At 40.1% G+C, this 21,682-nt stretch overlaps 1 protein-coding gene across 2 annotated transcripts in view; it reads left to right on the top strand.

Annotated features, from left to right (window-relative positions):
* Nucleotides 1-427: 427 nt before the first annotated feature.
* EMC2 (ER membrane protein complex subunit 2) overlaps nucleotides 428-21,682 on the top strand; it is a 61,820-nt gene continuing 40,565 nt past the window's right edge. The window contains exons 1-4 of one of the 2 annotated variants that reach the window (XM_065398811.1): nucleotides 428-502; nucleotides 12,115-12,228; nucleotides 15,768-15,832; nucleotides 19,354-19,439. In XM_065398811.1, the coding sequence (XP_065254883.1) occupies nucleotides 463-502; nucleotides 12,115-12,228; nucleotides 15,768-15,832; nucleotides 19,354-19,439 (305 nt within the window). In that variant the 5' untranslated portion in view covers nucleotides 428-462. Of the gene's footprint in view, nucleotides 503-6,830; nucleotides 6,861-12,114; nucleotides 12,229-15,767; nucleotides 15,833-19,353; nucleotides 19,440-21,682 lie in introns of those variants that run through there. The other variant, XM_065398812.1, reaches the window with a different exon arrangement.

The following is a 21,682-nucleotide window of genomic DNA, read 5'->3' as shown; positions in this document are numbered from 1 at the left end:
GCTTGCAGATCGAGAAGCCCGGCCTTGTCCAGGCATTGGGCTGCGCTGAGCCTGTAAGCACTCAGCCCTGGGAAGCGGGTACCGTCCCGCCCAGGTTGGGAAAACAGCCCCTCTGCCACCCACCCCCTATTTCTGCTGCCACGGCAGCGGGCTCACCCCCTTCGCGGGAACTTTGCCTGGGGTTCCCCCAGCTGCCCCTGTCTGAAAGCGCCTCACCCCAGCTCCAGTCCTACCCCACCCCTGCTTCTGCCCCGGCCTTCCCCTGCCTCCAGCTGTTGTTTGCCGCTCCTGCGCAGCCACGTTCCCCCATCCCGCCGCCCGTTAACCTAACAGCGGGGAGCCCAGGCAAAGCCCAAGGCAGGGCAGAGGCTTCAGCAGACATCATTACGCGTGCGCAGCCCACAGGCGCATGCTCAGAGAGTGCTCGCGCAGGGGCGCAGAAGTGGACGTTACGCCGGCAAGATGGCGAAGGTCTCGGACTTGTACGATGTGACCTGGGAAGGTAACTGCTCCCGGGCGTAGGGGGTGACTTGCCTCCCTCCCTCGGGTCACTAGCACGGGCTGCCCGGCTGGGGGGGGGTCTCGTCTGGCTGGGGCCTGCGGAGTGCGCTGAGCTCCCCGCGAGCGGCCAGCGCCGCCGGCCTTCCCAGCTGGCAGTGGGCCTGGGAGCCCCGCGGGGCGGGCGATGGGGAGCCTCAGCCCTTCCCCGCCTCGTACCCCTGCGCGAGCCGCGGTCAGCGCCGGGTGCTCCTGGCTCGCCGTAGCGCTGGCTCTGGGGTGGAGCAGCTGCCGCCCCCAGGCGGGGGTTCTGAATGGACAGCTGGAATGCCGAGCTGTGGGGCAGGGAAGGGTCTGGTACCTGCCGGGGGGGATCCTGTGCCAAAAAAGCCAAAAATTCTTCACATAATATTTTAAAATTCTGCAATTTTTATTTGTCAATAAATAAACATGGTGGCTCCAGCATGACAGTAGGGAGCACAGGCCACTGGCTGCATGAACGTGGGAGATCACCCTGCAGCCCCCCAAGCGCCTCCTTCCCGGGACAGGGACTCTGGGGGTGAGGCTGCACCTGACCGTGACACAGCACAGGTTTTGGGCCTGCCCCAGAAGCATCCTGGGGGGCCAGGTGCACCAGGTGTGGGGCAAGCAGGCTCAGCTTAGCAGGATCCAAGTGTGGAGGGGCTTAGTGCGGGGGTGGTTCCGGGTGGGATGAGAGGGTTCTGTGTGGGCCAGTCTGGGTGTGTGGGGGATCTGAATGCACAGGTGCTCATTCAGGACTTCTCGGTGCAGGGGCAATGGGACTCTGCGGGAGGGTGTGAGGTGTCCAGGTGAAGGTGCTTGGGGCTGAGCAGAGGGGATTTGGGTGTGGGAAAATGGGGCTCTGCAAGGGGTCTGGGGTCTGGGTGGAGCTGGTTGTGACTTAGTGGGATGGGGTCCCAGGTGTGGTGTGAGGGGCTTGGGGAGGTCCAGGTGTGTGGTGGATGGGCTCATTGGAGTGGGGATTCGATGGGCCTGCTTAACAGTGGATCCCAGCTGCTTCTGCTGAGGGGATATCACATGCAAAGTTCCTGCTCTCCCTCTTTCCCCATTGCGCTTCCCTCCCCACTGCTGCCTGTCCTATCCCTTTCCCCTTCCTCTCCCTGCCCCATCCCCCTTCCTGGCCCTCTTCTCAGTATTTACGCTACCTTGCTTGCCAGCATTTCCCAAATGAGGATTGGCAGGGAAAACTTTGTTCTCTCTCCCTGACTGTAACATCACATGTGTGGAACAGGACTCCTGTTCCAAACCTTCTCGCACATGTGCTCTGTTACAAAATTTCTGTTAATACATTTAGCTCACGTTGTTGTTAAACCTGCAGGGTATCTGGACCTGTTGGCAGACAGCCCACTAGCAACTGTCCTTTCATTGTTGAGAGAAAAAAGCCTTGATGAGAAACTACACTCTTACACTTGAAATTGTCCAATAACTCAGGGCAGGTCTATACTAGAAACTTTTCCAGTAGAGGGGTGTAACTTTTTTTAAAATGACATTTTTATACTTGCAAAAAGCCCTGGTTTAGGCACAGTTACACCAGTTGTTATAGTTTATTTCATTTGGGGAATTGGTATAACCTATACCAGCAAAAGAACTCTTGTATAAGCTTGTATCTACACTGGCAAACCCTTTTTAGTGTAGACATGGCCTCAAAAATGGCTGAACAGATTTAACTCAGATTTTCAAATAAAAGAAAATAGATGGAAAATTTCAAGCCCCGAAGAAAACTTTACAGAAAGTTGTAGGCAACTGACACCCGTGAATGTTATCAAGAATGACAGATAATTCCCTACAGTGTCCGTGAGAATTATGTGTTGGTTTTTCAAAAGCTCCTAAGTGACTTATGAGTACAAGCTGCAATGGGACTGGTGCTTTGAAGTCACGTAGTTGCTTCTGAAAGTTTCATCCTTACACTTTCTAGGTGCATTTCATATTATAGAAAATTATTTTACTTTGGGGCTTTTGTCTAAAGTCCTCAAAGTACTTGGTAACAAACAACTAATTTAATCTTGCATCCACAAATGCCAGATCATTTAGCATCAGGGTGGATTTGATTTAAAGCACTAGTCAGAAAGATTTAAATCACTGGTCAGGAAGACTCGATTTAATCATGGATTTCTACATAAAAGTGTATTCTTCACAACTCAGAGATAGATGTAGGTTTCATTTTTAGAAGGTACACACTATACATTTTTTAAGTGATTTATTTTGAAAATTTTGGCTAGGAGGTGCATCAAATGAGCACTGCAACTGTATGTTATTAGCTTCGGACTCTCTTCTAAAGATTTCTTCCCATATTGGATACATTTGCAGCATTGTCTGTGACCAAGCTGCGTACTAGACATTTGAATTTTTTTTTCACAGTTTGTTATAGCTTTTACTGCTACTTCTTGTAAGTATTCTGCTGCATGGGCATTTCCTGATGTATCAATTGTTTCTTTAAGGACGACATTCCCTTCTTCTGTTGTCACACGAGCACATACAATAGGATCATTGTGGACATTGCTCCACCCATCAAGTCTCAGGTTAACAATTTTTACCCTCTAGACCTTTTGCACACTGCTCAGTTTCTCATTTGTACACTTTATCCAGCAATTTGCCTGCGACATTTGTTCTTTTGGGTGGACTGTATCCTGGTCTTAATGATTGAACCATGTTAATGAAGTGTGGGTTCTCAATCATATGGAAAGGAGAGTTTGTTGCATAAACAAACCAGGCAATATTGTCATCAGTTACTTCTTTTTGTAATCTGCTCGTTCTTATCACAAACTTATCTATGGTTGTTTCTGGATGATGGAGATTTTTTATTTCTTTTTGCTACAGGTGATATACTGTGGCTATGTGACATATATGATGTGACTGAAACGCTATCAGTGGCAGATAACTCTGAAACTATAGAAAATGATGGTGATCTTGAAGGTGGATAGTCTTCAGAATCTTGTATGTTGAGGATGGATTCTCCTAAACAAAATAAGTCAATGCAATTATTTAATGATTATTACCATACTGCTCATTTAGTATTACTCATTGCATTCACTGACCCTCAGTACTACTTTAAAGATGAAATTGTAAAAGGAAGATCTGCCTATTTCAGCTATTTATTTTTTATCACAACTGCATCTAAAATGATAGTACCATAGAGTACACCTCTACCCCGATATAATGCGACCCGATATAACATGAATTCGGATGTAACGCGGTAAAGCAGCGCTGCGGGGGGGGGGGGGGGGGGCCTGTGCACTCTGGTGGATCAAAGCAAGTTCGATATAACGTGGTTTCACCTATAACACGGTAAGATTTTTTGGCTCCCGAGGACAGTGTTATATCGGGATAGAGGTGTATATGTTTTGCTCAAACATGAGAATTCAAGAATAGTCCAGAAGGAAGACAGGCAGTCCTTAAGAAAGAAGTATGAAATAAAAAGGTTTACCAACCTGAAGATCCTGCATGTTCAGACATGTTCCTTTCATCATCTTCAACGCAGCTTCCTCCTGAAAAGGAACACTTCTCATGATGTTGTTTCATTCGGGCAACCAGGCATTGCATTTCTTTGTTGCACTGTTTGCATTTTGCACGCATGCCTGTCTTACCCACGGGTAGAGGAACTTCATTAAAATATTCCCAAACTGGGTCTCTTTTACTGCCTGATGCAATTATAGGTTTTCCCTTCTAGTGAGAGAATGGTATGGTAGAACTCAAATCAATGAAGGCTACATTCAGATAGACCTCAAGACTTCTGGAATATGCTGCTCAAATAGTTTCACTTTTGTTTCTACTGCCTGTCCCTCCTTTCTCACATTTATCTCCAGACTTCTTCTCCTTGTCCAGATCTATTCCACCCCCAACAATCTTCTATTCATTTAACTTTTTGAAACTTTGCACTTTTAGAGAGAGGTAAGGGATTGACTCTGTGTACACAAATTTGCAGAGGGACAATAGGGCGAGGTCTGTTATTTCTCACCTTTATATATTTATTTATTTATTTAAAAACATTTTTGCTGTTAACAAGCATGTTATCTCTAGAGACACAAATCCACAGTTTGAGAACTGCAAAACAAAGCATATCTGATAGTGCTCAGTCTAGAAGATACCGAGTCCCATTGGGTAGATAAAAAGATTAACCTAAATAATCTATACAGAAGCCCCTGGAACCCCATAAGATTGGGTCCCTAGTCCATGAACTATTGGAACTCATTTACAAAACTTTTCTTAAACATTACATGAATATATTGTCCCAGACTATAGAATTAGAATTTATAATCCCTATTCCATGATTAGATATCTTTGAGCTATAATGTATCTTAATTAAAAATATCTTTAGATAGGTTTGTTCCGCCAAAAGCATTTTATCAAAAAAATCCGATTTAAATAAAAATCTGATTTTTTTTCTAAATCATTGATTTTTATCCACCCTGTATAGCATTATGACCTGTTGGATCCATAATTGAGTTAAATTATTATTAATGTATGTTGTTTTGGCTCTATAGATGAGGCCTAAAACTAGATAATATATAATAGAGAGCAATCATGTGTTGCCAGACAGTGACTACATGACTGGTAATTTTTTTTTTTTTTTTTAAACCTCTGAAGAAAGAGTTGAACTTCTTGATGTAAGCAATTTTAAAAGTAGACTTAAGGGAGGTATGCCCTGCACATAGATAGATGGTGGTTCTCTTTGTTTAAATTTGAGGATGGGAGGGATATTGGAAAAGGAAATAGTCTGGCAATAACCTACACATTTGAAAATGGTGCCTGCTTTTATTTCATCTCTGCTGCTTCCTTTTCACTGACTCACAAGCAGAACTATTTTGACTGAATCTTAAAGGAACACTGTCAACCTGAAATCACATTTCCATCAGAAAACATTGCTTCTACAATTGTTACAGATAACACAAGATCACTATAACTGAAAGATTAGAGGAGAGGGAAGTGGGCTTTTTTACCAAATTGTTTATTTCATGCCTTTGACAGTCCTTTGTCAGTTTTGCTATTTTATCGATAGTCATTTGTGCTTCCTGTCATTTGCCCTAAGATAATGTCATTATGCGCATTTACTGCTTGGGAGGGAAAGCTCATCTGTGTGCTTTTATGGGGACCCTGCAAGAAGGTTATTGCAGCAGCAGCTGCAGCAAAGCTGAAACAGAACAGGAGATAGACAGACACTTGCACACACAGAAAGGGAACTGGAGGGATGCACTGATAGTTTTACTCTTGGACCTGTCCAAAAGACCCTTCTCAACATCATTAGGTGCGCAGAAGTCGCTTATAAAATTTAAAAAACCCACACTATTTAGAAGGTTGGAGCTTTATCAGAAAACTGAATTATTTGAAATTAATCAGTTTTTCAAAAGAAGCAAGTTGCTAGTGTCCCTTTAAGTGAACACAGTGTATTCATGAACGTGAATACAGGAAAAGGGATTCCTTAAAACAGAAGACAACTGAAACATTCTTGCATCTATCCTGGAAGAGGTTTATAACTATCCAGTGTGAGAAACAGTGCTGATGGACACTTAAAAAAAAATAATAATCCCCAAATCCACAGGGATCTTTTATCAGAGAAGATGGGCCTCAGTTCTTAAATAGGGTTAAATACTTGCCTACCTCATGAATATGTTCTGAGGATTAATTAGTAGGCTCTTCATAGTTTGGGTCTGGACTTTTGCAGAAACAGCTTCTCTGAACTTTAACATATCTGAGGTCAAGCAGGAGTAGGATACTCAAGCTGATAATACCTCACCTTGGTAAACAAATCTAGGTACACTCAACAGAGGTGTCTCAACTCTGGGATTTGCTTTCACAGTTTGTTCAACAGAGCCATAATAATTGACCTTCATAGCCTGGTGGTATTTACTAGGCGTTAATGAGCATGAAATTTGAGGGGAAGTAGTTGGGGAGTTTTGTCATTAATTGATTTTTTTAAGTTGATATATTCTGGTCTTCCCTGCAAGTCAGGCTGACAACCTGCAGCAGTGAGTGTTGGCTGCTCTGACTGGCAGCTGGAGGAGAGCCCTGGACAAGAACAAGGGACACATGTAGAGGAGCTGATGTGGAAGGGGTGAGGTTGTTGGGTTTCTCTCCCTCTCTTTAGGATGGATGTACATAAAATATTAAATCTTGTTTCATGCCCAGACTACAAACTAAAGGTGGTTAAAAACTAAGCAAATTCCCGTAGTCTGCTGTAAAAAGGCTTTACCCAGACCTCTTCTCCTCCTCCATTAGTCAAGCTCCATGCTCCAATGAGGCGCTGAGGCTGATGTAATGACACAAGCAGAGTGCATGCTGGAGGACATTGCGAAGAGAGTCCGAGGAAGTTGTAGAAAATTTGGGTAAAGTGAATTCTATACTAAATGCTGTATCCTTGTTGCTGCTGTCAGTGGTGCCCACTGTGCTAGGTGCTTTCTAAACACTTAAAAAAGGGAGACCCTGCTCCAAGGACCTTACAGTTCAATGACAAACAAACAGTTGGAGATCAGGGAAAAGAGAATAATAATAGGCAATTGATATACAGCAGTGGTTCCTAAATTTGTTCCGCCGCTTGTGCAGGGAAAACCCCTGGTGGGCCGGGCTGGTTTGTGTACCTGTCGCGTCCGCAGGTTCGGCCGATCGCGGCTCCCAGTGGCTGCGGTTCGCTGCTCCAGGCCAATGGGAGCTGCTGGAAGCGGCGCGGGCCGAGGGACATACTGGCCGCTGCTTCCAGCAGCTCCCATTGGCCTGGAGCAGCGAACCGCAGCCACTGGGAGCCGCGATCGGCCGAACCTGCGGACGCGGCAGGTACACAAACCGGCCTGGCCCGCCCCGCTAGGGGCTTTCCCTGAACAAGCGGCGGAACAGGTTTGGGAACCACTGATATACAGTTCAGTTCAATGTGATTCACTGTAGGCAGCATGGCGGAAGTGGGTGTTTAAGAGTGACCTCCATGGGGGGCAGGGTAGGGGCATTTTGATGAGCTCACATTTAATCGTGCATAGGAGGCTGCATGAAACAAGGCATGGAAGTGACAGTGTAATTCCTATTGCTGTTACCCTCATCCTTCCTTCTACTTACTTTTGTTTGTTACATTCACTTGTTGGGTCTTGTTTTTTTTTTAAATTGGATTCTGTAAGTTCTTGGGTCAGGCAACAACTCGTACTTTGAGTGTTCAGTGCCTCAAAGGATCTCCAATCCTTGCTGGGGCCTCTGGACACTACAGTAATATAAATAATGATATTTAGGGCATTCAGTTCTATAGTTAATTTAGGTGTTTTTTTTAGTTCTCTTTGTGTACCATCTTTTGAAGCAAATCAATAGCAGCATTCCTATGTTAATGTCAGTGTGGAGTGTGACACATTAATGAATTTGAATTGGAGAAAATTGAATACAAAATAGAAAAAATTGGATATTCTAAATTGAAGGTATTACAAGCACAGCCTAGTAGGTGGATCATTGCTGAAGTCTAGAATAGTGCTTTCCAAAGGCAATACTCCTTTATTAATAAATTTCTCAGTGTGCCCATAAACTGTACAGTTATTTGTATTGCTTTTGTCAATAATCAATGCTTATCAAAGATATCACTTTATTGCATTTTACTTGAATTCTTCTAATTTTTTCATGCAAACTAAGTATAGGTTAGATACATCCCTGGTGTGACTCCATTGATTTAGTTAAAGTTACTGCAGGGATGAGTTTGACGCATGAAAGAAAAAATAAAAACGATTTTATATAAAAGCCATATCAGGAACTAGTGTTGTGCAGCAGCAATTGGACAGTGTAACAGATGTCAATTTGAACTGATGTCAACTTTAACTATTAAAAGAATTCTTTAACTTTCTGTTTACCTTTATATTCTGATTTTACCTTTATATTCTCCATGTACACATTAAAAGATTGTGGATATTTTTGTTATGCTCTGTAAATTGTTCGAACTTGCTTCTAAGCATCCTTCATTTGTTACTGTCATAAGACAGTATTTAGTTTACATTTATTTTATACACCAAATGAGATCACTCTAAAACTGGGATTGCCACAGAAAAGTGAGGTTCTTAAACATTAACTTAGCTAACTGCAGATGTTGAGCTGTCACAGTTAGAGGCAACATGGGCCATTGGATAAAGCACTGGTCTTTGTTAGTAGGTGAGGATTTTCTTTCTTGGCAAGACTGCCATTCAGAAGCTTGGATACCCTGGTATAGGGCAAGGAGATAAGAACCTGAATACAACACAGTTGCTCTGCTACTTCCTAGTGTGTGACCTTGGACAAGTTGTTTAATCTGTTGCTTTTTTACATATGAGGGTGAAGAACTTATATATACCATTGTAAAGGACTTTAAGAAAGCAGTATAAAAATTGGTGGTATAAATCATTAAGTATACAGTCCTCCTTGTTGTGGGCCCAGCTGCCTAATGATTGATCACAGTTAGTTACATCAAAGTAAAAGTGCAGAAAATGTGAATATCCGCTATTCGGTAATAATGCCCCTACCCTTGGTTTTATTTTCTTCAGTTGTGTTTTTAATGGTAAAGACTTGAAAACTATATTCCAAAATGCACACTGAACAAACAAAGAGAATTAAAATCTTAAAATACTTGGAAAAATTAAGATTTAAGTCTAGCGACTTTGATACCCAGAAAATGTGAACCGAAAACCTAGTAAAAGTTGAGTAACTACAAACTATACCTTTTTGTTTTCCAGTGTGCCCCGTGTCATCCTTTCAGACTGTAAACTCTCCATAGCGGAGATTGCATTTTACTTCTTGCATAGAATGGCCCCAGTGTGCTCAGTTCTGTTATAATGCACCACCATTGTGACAAAGTGTCTGTTGCAGTGGGTTTCTTACACTTCCATTTATATATCCATAACTCTGGATGACCTTGACCATTTTTGTTTTAAACTACATTAAAATAAATAGACCCATGAGTTCTTCTAGATCCACTTATATACACATAATGACATAAATATAACTGAAATTAATCAGCCTCCCCGCACCACTACCAGAGTCCAATACTGCTACTGCCCAGCCCTGTGTTACCAAGTACAGGTGTACTTGCCCTAAATATTTAAAGTATGATTGGCTGACACAACCGATAAGTTTCTTAACCCCCCACCCCCAAAAATGAGTCTGCTTAGGTTGTTACCAACATTTTTCATTTGTTTTGCCTTCTGTTCAGAGTGCAGCACTTTATAATCTAGCTAACATATCTTTCATTATATTTATGTATACTAGAACATTTATTTTTACTTGTATTCTCACTTTCAGTGATCAAAGGATACAGCATGCTCTCTGTGTTTTGCTTTTTTCCATCACTGCAAAGCCTACTTTGGTGATTAATAGTTGGCATGAATGTTATTAGTAGCTTAGATAGTATTACATTTGAAAGTTATACTGGTATGGAGTCTTTAATAGTTGTCAAGTAAATGAATTGGTGAAAATTGGATGACTTATTTATTTTGTGTATTTTTAGACTGTCAGTTTGTGTGATACATTTGTGTTCAGTCACATTCTTGCTGTCTAACTTTTAAATTGCCAAGGATCGTCATGTCAAGAACCATTTAATTTTACTCATGCACATGAAATGTAACCCTGTGGTGGTTTTGGTTGACTTTCAGAATACAAAATGTGACACAGTAACAGTTTTATGAGAGATCTGAGATCACTTCTGGTAGATGGAAAAGGGTCTACGTTTACTCTTAAACTGTCAAATTTTGTTAATTTGTGCATTTTGAAATGCAAGGAAAACTGTCAAAATTCCCCTTTGTCGTATTTCCCCCCCAAATGATGTAAATTTAAAAATAACATTGGCAATAATTTTGCATAGTGTGTTTTCATAGTAAGAAGTAGAAAACAAAACTTTTTCCTTCCCCTCCCCATCTATGGGAGTGGTATCAAATTATAGTCTTAGTGTTTGGTGTTTTTGAGGATGAACAAAGCCACTGTCAGTAAGATGGTGAGTGCCCTCTACTCCCATTGACCTTAAAATCAGGTCTTGCACCTTTTAAGATTGAGTCCATAGTAAATGCACTTTTAAAATTTTAAAATTGAAAATCTGGTCTTCTTTCCATCTCAGATTTGAAGTGGTTTGCTTTGATCGTTTTCACATTTGGATCCCATTTACTTTTGCAGAAAGAAAGTCTTTATTCTCATGCCTCCTTTTTCATGCTGCATATCATCATAGGAACATACAGAACATTCCTAGAATGGAATTTTACAGCAGTTATTTATTTTTACTGTAAAAATATGCTTCTCATATTTATCAGTTGAGTTTTCATATTATTGCTGATCTCTTCCAAAATCAAATTTATTCTCATAGAGCTGTTATAAATAAATAAAAAGCAGTTTTAGTGGTGGCTTGCAAATATGATAAGTATAACATCAATAAGAATTTTACTTTAAAAGCTCTCTGAGCCTGTTTTCTGTAACGGAGGATGATGTCATGTTCATAAAGTTAAATTACTTATTGGGATGTCCAGAAAATCTGTCCAGTAAAAAGTCTATAAAATATGTACATGCATACAGTGCTTTTGTCTGATTTAATTTTAGTAGTACAACTGAATTGCCTCAATCTGGAATTCAGTGTTTGAGTCTAGTTTTGTTAAATCATTGTATATAATAGTTGGTACAGTAACATAAAATACTAGTTTCTATTATATTTTACCATTGCAACTGAAATGTCAAATCGAAAAACAAATAGCAAGATCTATTAGCTATAGGAAAGTTATAATTCATGGGGATGATGAAATTTACTTTGAAAGTTATGTTGAAGATACTAATCACAAGTTTGAAAATGGGAGTTCTGTGATTCTTGTTTGTATGGTGAAGTTTTGTATTGGTAGCTTAGAACAGTTCTAAGGTGGAACTCTGCTTCTTGTTTTTGGTTTTTTTCCTTGTCCACTTTCCATGGACTATCCTTCCTTCCCTGTAATGATGAACAATAATATCTTATATAATAGTGCTTTCCATCCAGGAGAATCTGAGTGCCCTCCAAAGTATATCCTTGCAGCATCACTCAATATAACTCACTCAGGGTTGGAGAGGGTGACATCCAGATGGACAAATGGCACCCATGGTTGAGAGAGGGTAATTATGACTAAGAATGCCAGGATAAGCCCTTAGCAAGATTTAATAAGATCTTCCACCTGTTGCCATCCCCAGTAGGGGAGGACCTCAGTTTTTAAGGTTTTTGTTTGGTTGGTTGGTTTATTTTTTGTTGGTTTGAAGCGCTATACATATTAACAGTTTGGTACTAAATTGATCTACACTGGATCATAGGACTTGAATTGACCATGCTCGGAGCTGAATCTGTATTCTCAGAGAGTCTTTTTCACATCTGATGATGTTAGCCCAATATCCTCTGAACTCACAAATTCAGTGGATTACTTCTCTCCCCCCCGACCCTCCTTGCTTTTGGACAGTCTTCACAAGAATTGCAAGATAACAATTTCAAAGTTCCAGGGATCAATCTGTCCACAAACGATTTTGGTATTAGTGGAAATTACTTCTGTGGATCTCCTGTATATGTCTGAGAATAGATTATACCCCTCAAAGTGAGTTCCAGAAATAGACTTCACATTATGTTATTGCATGAAAATCTTATATTTTGTTTTTCAGAGATGCGTGATAAAATGAGGAAGTGGAGGGAAGAAAACTATCGGAACAGCGAGCAGATAGTGGAAGTTGGAGAAGAGTTAATTAACGAATATGCATCTAAGCTTGGGGATGACAGTAGGTTGAAATTATTTGAAAAGCTTTCACTGTCTGTAACTGTTAGTATATGTTAGTTTTGTTACTCTGCTATTCTCCTGTTATACTCTCCATATTATTTTTACCCTTTTGTTGTGATTCTGCATCTACTAATGTTGAGTACATACATTATTTTCTCAATTTTCTAATTTGCCAGTATTCCAAGCTCTTAGTTTGCTTCTCAAAGATGGTGTGTAGAGGAAGTCGGTGAAAAAAATACCTAATTGAGCGTAGGGGTGCTGGAACAATTTTTATAATGAAGGTGTTGAGAGCCATTGAACCAAACTGTAAACCCTGTATATAATGGTAACCACTTCAAGCCAGGGGGTGCTGCTGCACCCCCAGTTCCAGCACCTATGATTGGGCTTTTAGGTTGGCACATAGTGACCAGTCATAAGAATATACTGTGAACATTTGACAGAGATCTGTTATCTAGCTGTCACTCAACAGGTCATCTACACTTCAGAGGAATGTCAAAAAATATGAGGGGAGTTTTTTAATAAGGAGAAGGGAATGTTATTTCTTAAATTAAGCCATAAGTGATACTATATTGTAGAAATTAATATGAAAGCTGTTCTTATGATAGAATTGCATTTGTGATGCTATAGTTTAGGGCATGTCTGGGTTTCTGCAATACATAAAATGGCTATTTTCAGGGGATTTTAATTACTTGACACTATGTCTCTCTGGACAGAAACTTGGCATACAGTGCTTCAGACCAGAAGGGAATTGTTCAGAAATAACAATGCAATATCACATTTATGTAAGAGCAGTAGAAAAAACAAAATACTTCATGGCAAGAATGCTTTATGGGTTTGCATATGAATCCCATACAGGCAGGAAGGGATAAATAGCCATGATTTGTTTTTAATGTTCATTCCTCTTTCTTTGGCTTTCCTTTTTATAATTTGGTTAACCTAATACAAGCAGTACATTTTCCTTTTTAATTTTTTTCATTTGCCAGCCTTGCTTTTACAGTTGCTATTGAAGTTTTGCAACCATAGTGATGAAATATATTTATTAGTTGAAGTCTGAAGAGCTTTAAACAAGTCCCTGTTTAATTTTAATAAATTATTATTTCTTTAACAGACCAGTGATTAAAAATCTGGCAAAATATATCCTGGACTAACTCTTGCACTCATTTTCTTAATATTTGACCAGAAATCTTTCAACTTGCAATGTTCCTGGAAACTATAAAGGTGGCTCCCTGTACCATGGTATTTCCTCCAGATTTCTTGCAATGAGAGGGATCTTAAAACCCTAACCATTACGAATAGTAATCCTCTTTAGATAGTTCTATGGATAATCTTTGCAAACAGACTTCCCTATGTATATTATAGCACAAGCTTCTTGGGACGAAGAGTCTTTAAGTAGCTGATAAGAGTCTTGCATGTGCTGCCTCCCTTCTGCAACTACACCTCTACCTTGATATAACGCTGTCCTCGGGAGCCAAAAAATCTTACCGCGTTATATTGAACTTGATTTGATCCACCGGAGTGCGCAGCCCTGCCCCCCCGGAGCACTGCTTTACCGTGTTATATCAGAATTCGTGTTATATCGGGTCACGTTATATCGAGGTAGCGGTGTATTATAAATGCATTGTAGGACTGCATGCATAGGTGCTGGAGTGCTGCCGCACCCCCTGGCTTGAAGTAGTTTCCATTATATACAGGGTTTACAGTTTGGTTCAATGGTTCTCAGCAGCCCTGACTCCATGGGTGGATTTGATAGTGGCTCCAGCAGGAAGTTGGTGGTGAAATTAACGCAGGGCATAACAAAGAGGCTATTGCCATTTTTGTCTCTGTAAATAAACAGAAACTCACCGTGGATTAGCTTATTTTATTAGGATCTTGTTAATCACTCATGAGGAAAACTACATTTTATTATGGGCTGGTGCTGGCTTTGTGGGGTGCTCTGGCTTTGTGGGGTGCCTCCCCACCCCTTCTTTACCAGAGCCCTTGCACAGTAGGCCACTCCATTGCCCTGCATCACAGGCTGAGTCACTCTCATCATGCCCTGTGTTGTCCAGTCCAATTTTCATCATTTTCAGAGTAAGTGTGTAGACTGGACTGTGTCCCATATATTTCCCAATTTCCCCACCAACTCCCCTGGGGAGACATAAGAGAGAATGAACCATATGTGACATGTGTTAGCCATGTCGCTTAATGCACTACTGGAAGGCACTACAAACCTATATAGAATAGAAATTAATGAATGCCACAGAGAGGGTAAATTGAATATCTCTGTTTACACTGTCCCATCATACAGAGGATATCCAATAAAACTGAAAGGAAACCATTTTCAAATTGATAAAGAAACATCATTTAAAAGAACACCTTATTTATCCTGTGGAACTTGGCAAAAGCTGTTGAGTGTTTAATAGTGGTCAAAGAAGGACTGCACTTTTATATGGATGGTCAGAAAATCCAAGTCCTATTGGATGGGATTTAAAAATATATAAAAGCCCTTGGCTTCCCCCAGGGGAAGCTTATTGTATAACTGTCAGCTGCAGGGGTTCTTGTGCTAAGCATCTGGAGCTAGCTACTTCTAGAGACAGGATACCAGACTAGTGGACTACGGCTTGATGTGCTCCAATGAAATCTGATTTACTTTGTAGTAACTTAGAATTTTTTTTTTTAAATGTAACTTTTCTTTGAATGAAATTAGAAATACCTGTACAGTGAGCAATAGCCTTTATTCTGGTAGGGGAAAAGGTTAACTTTATTGTTTAGATTTGTGCTTTCTTTCTTTTAAAATTCCTATAAAAAAGATTAATTTGTTTTCCCTCAGGTTCTCTGGGCACCAGTGGTGTTGGCTATTTGTCCTCTTTGTGGAAGATTTTCGCTTCAGGCCTGATCCTGCAAGGAGCTGAGCACCCTTGCCTCCCATTAACTTAATACTCAGCTCACTCTGGGGAGTATGTTACATACTCCCCTCCCCTTCCCCCTGGGTTCTCTGTCTTGTCTAACAGGACTGTAAGCTATCCCTGGCAGGGACTGTCTCTCACTCTGTACAGTGCCTAGCACAGTGGGGCCTCATGTTCAGTTGCCTCCTACACACTATCCTAAAACAAATAACATGTGTCAGTGGAATAAGCTAATTCCTGCAGAAAAGGGAAGAAGGCAATATTGTACTTACAGTAAGGTAGTGAAACAGTTAAGGGAAAAGTTGTTTTCTTTCTAGCACGTATGGCTGCTCTCCAGATCTGGTCACAGTGCATTTCATAATGGGTCTGTTTCAACAGAAAACTGTAGATACAATGTTAAGAAAAGCAAAGAAAGAGTTTTTTGCCTTTCAAGATGTCAAAAGATACTTTGTTACTGAAGCAATAAAATCGCATAAGTGTACTTTTAATTAATTCCAGCAGTGCGTTTAAATGTCCCTGTTTCAGTAATGATGTACAGGAGTGGTAGGGGAAAATATACAAAGACGGAATTCATTAATCTTATTTACATTTTAGGTGTTTCCCACCATTTTGAAAAATCAATTCTCCACATTTAATATGTCTCTCTTGTGTCTAGTATGGATAATATATGAACAGGTGATGCTTGCTGCCCTGGACTGCAGTCGGGATGACTTGGCATCGGTAAGTTGTCAAGCTATTTTTCACTCAAACCTTGTGTTTTTTTTTTTCACATGAACCTCTTCCAGATTAGTTCTTTGGACAGTTTTATAGGATGCTAGGAACTATGTAGCTCGGACTTGTAGAATCTCAAGAAATATACTGCTGGGGAGAAACCTTCTCCACCCACTTTAATGTGTAACTCTTATTTGGGCAGATCATGTTTCTTCTTGCTGTGAAAATATTTATAGCTACTCTGATATGGGCTGAAAGTCAGGAATAATATTAAAACTGCCATATTATCCAGAGAATATTTGTTGGAAACCTCTCAAATTGTATCACGTTTTCAAACACTTTGAGATAAAGTGTCAGTGCTGTGCATGTGAATTTAGCTGCATGATAAATGTTAACATTAACAGGAGTCATGTAGCTAAATGCTTGCACAGTGCATTAAGAAGGCCAATATGTATGATTCAGCTGCTTGCAGCATTTTTAAAGATGAATATTAAAGCAAAAATTTTGGCTGTACCCTTTATTACTCCTTCATGATATTTAAAGAGTCAGAAACTTAAACATGCTTTGTTTTTTTATACTACAAATATATTGAGTTGTATTCTTTCCTTCCCTCCTCCCCATGCGTCCTGAGGAGGAAGAGCTGGAGCTGAAGTTGCAGCCTTATGTGGCATCACTTTTCACCCCCTGAAAGCACACCAGAGTCCTCCTGCAAAGACAAAAGGGAGGACCTGATAGTCACATGAGGCTTGGTCCTACACCTTTAAAATCAGTGGACTTTTTTTTCTCATTGCCTTGAATGAGAACAGGATTACGCCCATGTAAAACAACTGGGAATGAGGGGGAGAAGTGGTTTAACAAATGTTTGATGTATCAAAGCCAAAAAACAAGTGCCCTTGCCATTAATCATTTTTTAAAGTTACTGCATTTCAGCCATAGAAGTTGGTCAGCAGTAGAAAAACTTTATTGCAGAATACTTCAGTATGCTTTCTTAATAAATCAGCATTCTTGTGAATAGCCTTGTTGTTAGAAATAGCCAGTTAAGTAAATTAAGGGAGCCTTTTTATATTTTAATTTGTTTGTTACAGGCCACAATCAGTCTCTAAAGCTTAAAAAGCCTTTTGGATATCTCATTCAGCCATTTGTTTTTAACATTACTACTTAGATGCAGGGGGAGAAAGTAAGATTTTTAGCTAATAATTCTTAACATTGTTGTGCGGGTAGTGAACTAATTCTTTCTCCAGCATATTATGTCAGAGGACTGAAGACAAAGAGTCTATCCAGGGCTCTAAGCACCATTGCAATGGATTAAAAATGCAAACAAAAGCAAACTCAGCAACTTTCCCAAAATCAGGATAGAAAAATGACAAAAGGACCTCTGTGCACGCATTTCAACCCTCTGTGCATTCTCCTGCCTGGCCTGGGAGAAGAAACTGTGTTTTGTTGTGCCCAGAAGGTCAACAGGCCTGGGCTTCTTCAAACCAAGAAGAGAGAGAATTCCACAGTTCAGAGTCCTGCATGGAGACTGCTGTTACAGTGCCTTGTAATGCCAGGGGTTCAGTTCAAGTGCCTTCACTGACCACAGCTATGGCAGTATAGAACTGGGAGAGGGTCAGTCTCTCGAATAGCCAGGATTAGAAAAGTGTAACGATCTTGAGTTCCACGTTTAGGGTTAACTTCAATATATGCAGTAACGTAATATACCATATTGCACTTTCTGCAAGCCTCATGAATTCCTCTCATAGATAAGTCTTCTCTTCCACTAAGGAAATAAATGAATAGGATGAGAGAGAAGCCTCTTTTTATACTATTTTTCCACTTATTTTTGAGGTATTTTTGATCTCTGTGGTTTTTTTAATAATGCTTTTGTGAAATGCTTAAATGGACCAACATTGGAAAAAAAATCAAAAGTTGCCAAATGTTGTGTTTACTAATAACCCAAGTAGCAGCTTTCAGTTTGAACTACTGGCCTCTTAGTGTCCTATGAGGAACACAGCATGATCTGAGAGTATAGCTGCTTCTCCACAGCACTGAGTATAAGCTAAAGGCTTTGTGTAAGCCTGACATCTGGGTTGGGGTTATTTTAGTTTTGTTATAGGTCCACACATTTAATTCAAACTGGCTAAGATCATAGTGGCTTTTTGTTACAGCTGCAGCCCCTGAGTATGTGAATAGTCTTTGAATTCCAATCAGTGAAGCACTTGACAGCTGTGATGCATCTTTCCTAAGGGACTGGTGTCGTCTGTTCCAAATGAGAAGTCTGAGATGGTTTTCACCTCCTTTCTTTCTTTTTTGTCCTCTTATTTTCTTCATTCCCTTGCACCAAACAGCTGTTCATAACCCACGCATAGCCAATTCCATCTTTGTAAAACACCTGGCTTTAGTGAGATCACCTACTATTGGCAGACACCTGCAAAACCTGTGTCTAACATGCTAGAGTTACATTTTCTTTGCCTTTGTAGGATTAAACCAGACACTTAAGATTAAGAAACCTACCTGTTGAAGTACAGTAGAACTTCAGCGTCACAAACACCAGAGTTATGAACTGACCAATCAACCACACACCTCATTTGGAACCAGAAGTACACAATCAGGTAGCAGCAGAGACCCCCCCAAAAAAAAAAAAAGCAAATACAGTACTAGGGTGTGAATACCTTCTCCTGCCCAGCTGTTTCATTGTTTGCAGGAGTGTGCAGACTGCATCTCCTGTGCCTGTAAGATTGATTGAACCCAGGGACACAAACATTATACTATATAAATGTTTACTTTGTATTGCAAACCATTATAAACAGCTTCTTTCAAAGGCAATTTTTTCCATTATAATAAAGACATTCATTAAACAAAAAAGTGCCACCTGAACTCTTATTGTCTTTATAGGTGGGTTTTTTTGTTGTTGTTGTTTTTTGTGTGTGCACTGATTTAGGAAGGCCTCAAATCTGAAAAGCACCAAAGAGTTTTTTAAAACAAGCTTAATTTTCAAGCTAAATAACTGTTTCCAAGGAGCTCTGATGGTCTAGCTACTTTCATGGAAAATTCATCTTGTAATTAAGTCTTCCAGCTGACAAGGTTTCAGTTTCTGAGCTTGTCTTTATTAATACATTTTATGGCTTATCCCAGAAGTTGCTGTTTTGTTTTAATCAAAAGTCACATTCCAGGTTGTTGACTTAGTCAGTCAAGGACTGTTTTTTTTTTTCTTTTTATTCCATGTGTTGAATAATTATATTCACAGGGTATTGGCTGAATTAAATAGTTTAAACTCTGAAAATAATTAATACTATTTTTTTTAAATGGCTGGCCATGAGTCTTTCTCAGCTTGGAGTCTATGGTCTGGCTACATATTCTGGAATCCTTGTGACATCACTGGACAGGAAGTAGTAGACTTTTTCTAGGCGTTGATGTGCTTTTTCTCTGGTTGTAGTAGGAAGTGCTGGTGACAAATATGCCTTCTGATTCTGATTTTTTTTTTAATGTGATAAGTAGTATTTGTCACAAGCCGAATCACTAACTCTGAGGAATTTATTTTATTTATGTAGTTTTGTCTTCAGGAGCTAAGGCGACAATTCCCTGGGAGCCACAGAGTTAAGCGATTAACTGGCATGAGATTTGAATACATGGAAAGGTAATGGCTGAATTTAAAAACCTAATTCTTCTCTGGAAAAGGTACTTGATATCTCTCTTTAAAAAGGAATTCTTCCCACAGTAAAATTTAGAACAGAGGGAATGAATGCAGTGCTCTTTCCTTTATAAAAATAGTACTGTGTATGATGAGCTTATTGTGCTTAGGCACTTCTGTTGTATTTTGGCTAGCACAACATTACAGTACTCGTAATCTTCCATTTGGACTTGATAGATTTAAAAGGTTCTTTAGTTGCCATCATCAAACTATAGACAGTAAAACACTACACAGTTTTTGGCAAAACAAAGTCTGTATGCCACAGCTATAAACCAACATATTTAATCCAAATGGTCCAGAATTCCAAGTAGCATTCAAAACCATTGCCCTGCCCCAAATAACTGATGAATATAGCTCTTCTCCCAGTCTTTGTCCTTGTGAATAAAACCCTAATAGGGTTTTATAGAAATGACTCTAAAAACCTTGTAGAATATAAAAGAGAAAACTATAACTCTTCTGGATGCTTTTGCTCTATCCTACTGAAGAACTATAACTCTATTACATTTTATATAGGATGGTTCAGACAACTTACAGATGGGTTCACTGTCCATAATATACGACTTTTCCCACAAAGGTGACCCCAGGAGTAGACTGTCCTCTAGGGCACCTCTAGTCTTTGGCTGACTTGCCCTTTTGGACACGTTGTATATCAAGTTCCAATAACCTATTCCAAAACCATCTACTTGTGGTGTGGCAGCTAGCAATTTTGCAAAGGACTTCTAGTAACTGCTGATATGGAACATTGGTACCTAGCATGAACTATTTCCTGTAACATACTGCTTACAGTGTTGGCTTTTGAGGCCTAATGCCCGTGGGCCATCCCGGTTCCAGGACATTGGACACGTAAAGGGGGAAAAGCCCATTTTCATTTAACAGATGTTTCTCATCCTTTCTTTTCCTTGCAAGGAATGTTTTGAAACTGTAAATTGATATGAATCTATGAAGCCTATTGTTTGGGTTGAAATGAATTGAATGCTGGGCTCTTCTGCTGCAGCACGAGGCTAAGGTACCTAAGCAATCCTTCTCTCACACCCACTCTTATGTAAAATGAGTTGATTTGAGATGTCTTGTTAATCCTTCCCCATAATTCTTAGCTCTGGCGTATGCATATTGGTGTAGCATGGTGAACAGGAATCTGGTTTTGGTTGGGCACAAATTGTTTCTCAAACCTGCTCAAAAATGTGAAGGTCAGCTCTGTCTGCTTGTACGTGCTTCTGTCAAGATTTGTATGACCAAACTAAAGATGTTGGCCCATGCCTTTGACAAATGGACTCTAACCAGAGGCAGGCATATGTGCACAAGAATGGCCGTACTTGGTCAGACATTGGTCCATCTAGCTCAGTATTCTGTCTTAACAGTGGCCAGTGCCAGATCCTTCTCACAGTTGGAGGTTTAGGGACACATGGCACATGGGGTTGTGTCCCTGACCATCTTGGCTAATAGCCATTGGTGGACCTATCTTCTAGGAACGTATCTCTCTCTTTTTTTTTTTTTTTTAAACCCAGTTATACTTTTGGCCTTCTCAGTATCCCCTGGGAAGAGTTCCACAGCTTGACTGTGTGTTGTGTGAAGAAGTACTTCCTTCTATGTGGCTTTTTTTTTTTTTTTTTTTTTAAACCTGCTGTCTGTTAATTTCATCGGGCGATATCCCTAGTTCTTGTGTTATATGAAGGGGTAAACAACACTTCGCTATTCACTTTCTCCATACCACTCATGATTTCATAGACCTCTATCATGTGCCCCCTTAGTCATCTCTTTTCTAAGATGAACAGTCCCAGTCTTTTTAATCTTTCCTTGTATGGAAGCTGTTGCATGCCCCATCTATTCCTTTCCTAATGGTTCCTAGCACTCTGTTAGCTTTTTTGACTGTTGCTGTACATTGAGCAGATGTTTTGAGAGAATTATTTGGACTTTCAGTGGCTCAAGATCTTTCTTAAGTAGCAATAGCTAATTTAGATCCAATCATTTTGTATGTATAATTGGGATTATTTTTTCCAGTGTGCATTACTTATCAACATTGAATTTCATCTCCCATTTTATTGCACAGTGCCCAACTGACCATTTATTCCTATCCTATTTCCTATCTTTTAACCAGTTACTGATCCATGAGAGGATCTTTCCTCTTATCCTATTTTTTATCCTATCCTATCCTTAATTTGTTTAAAAGCCTTTGGTAATGGACCTTGTCA

This window comes from Emys orbicularis, chromosome 2 (assembly GCF_028017835.1).
Source record: "Emys orbicularis isolate rEmyOrb1 chromosome 2, rEmyOrb1.hap1, whole genome shotgun sequence".
Taxonomy (NCBI): domain Eukaryota; kingdom Metazoa; phylum Chordata; order Testudines; family Emydidae; genus Emys; species Emys orbicularis.
This window is presented reverse-complemented; position numbering and strand designations above follow the sequence as displayed.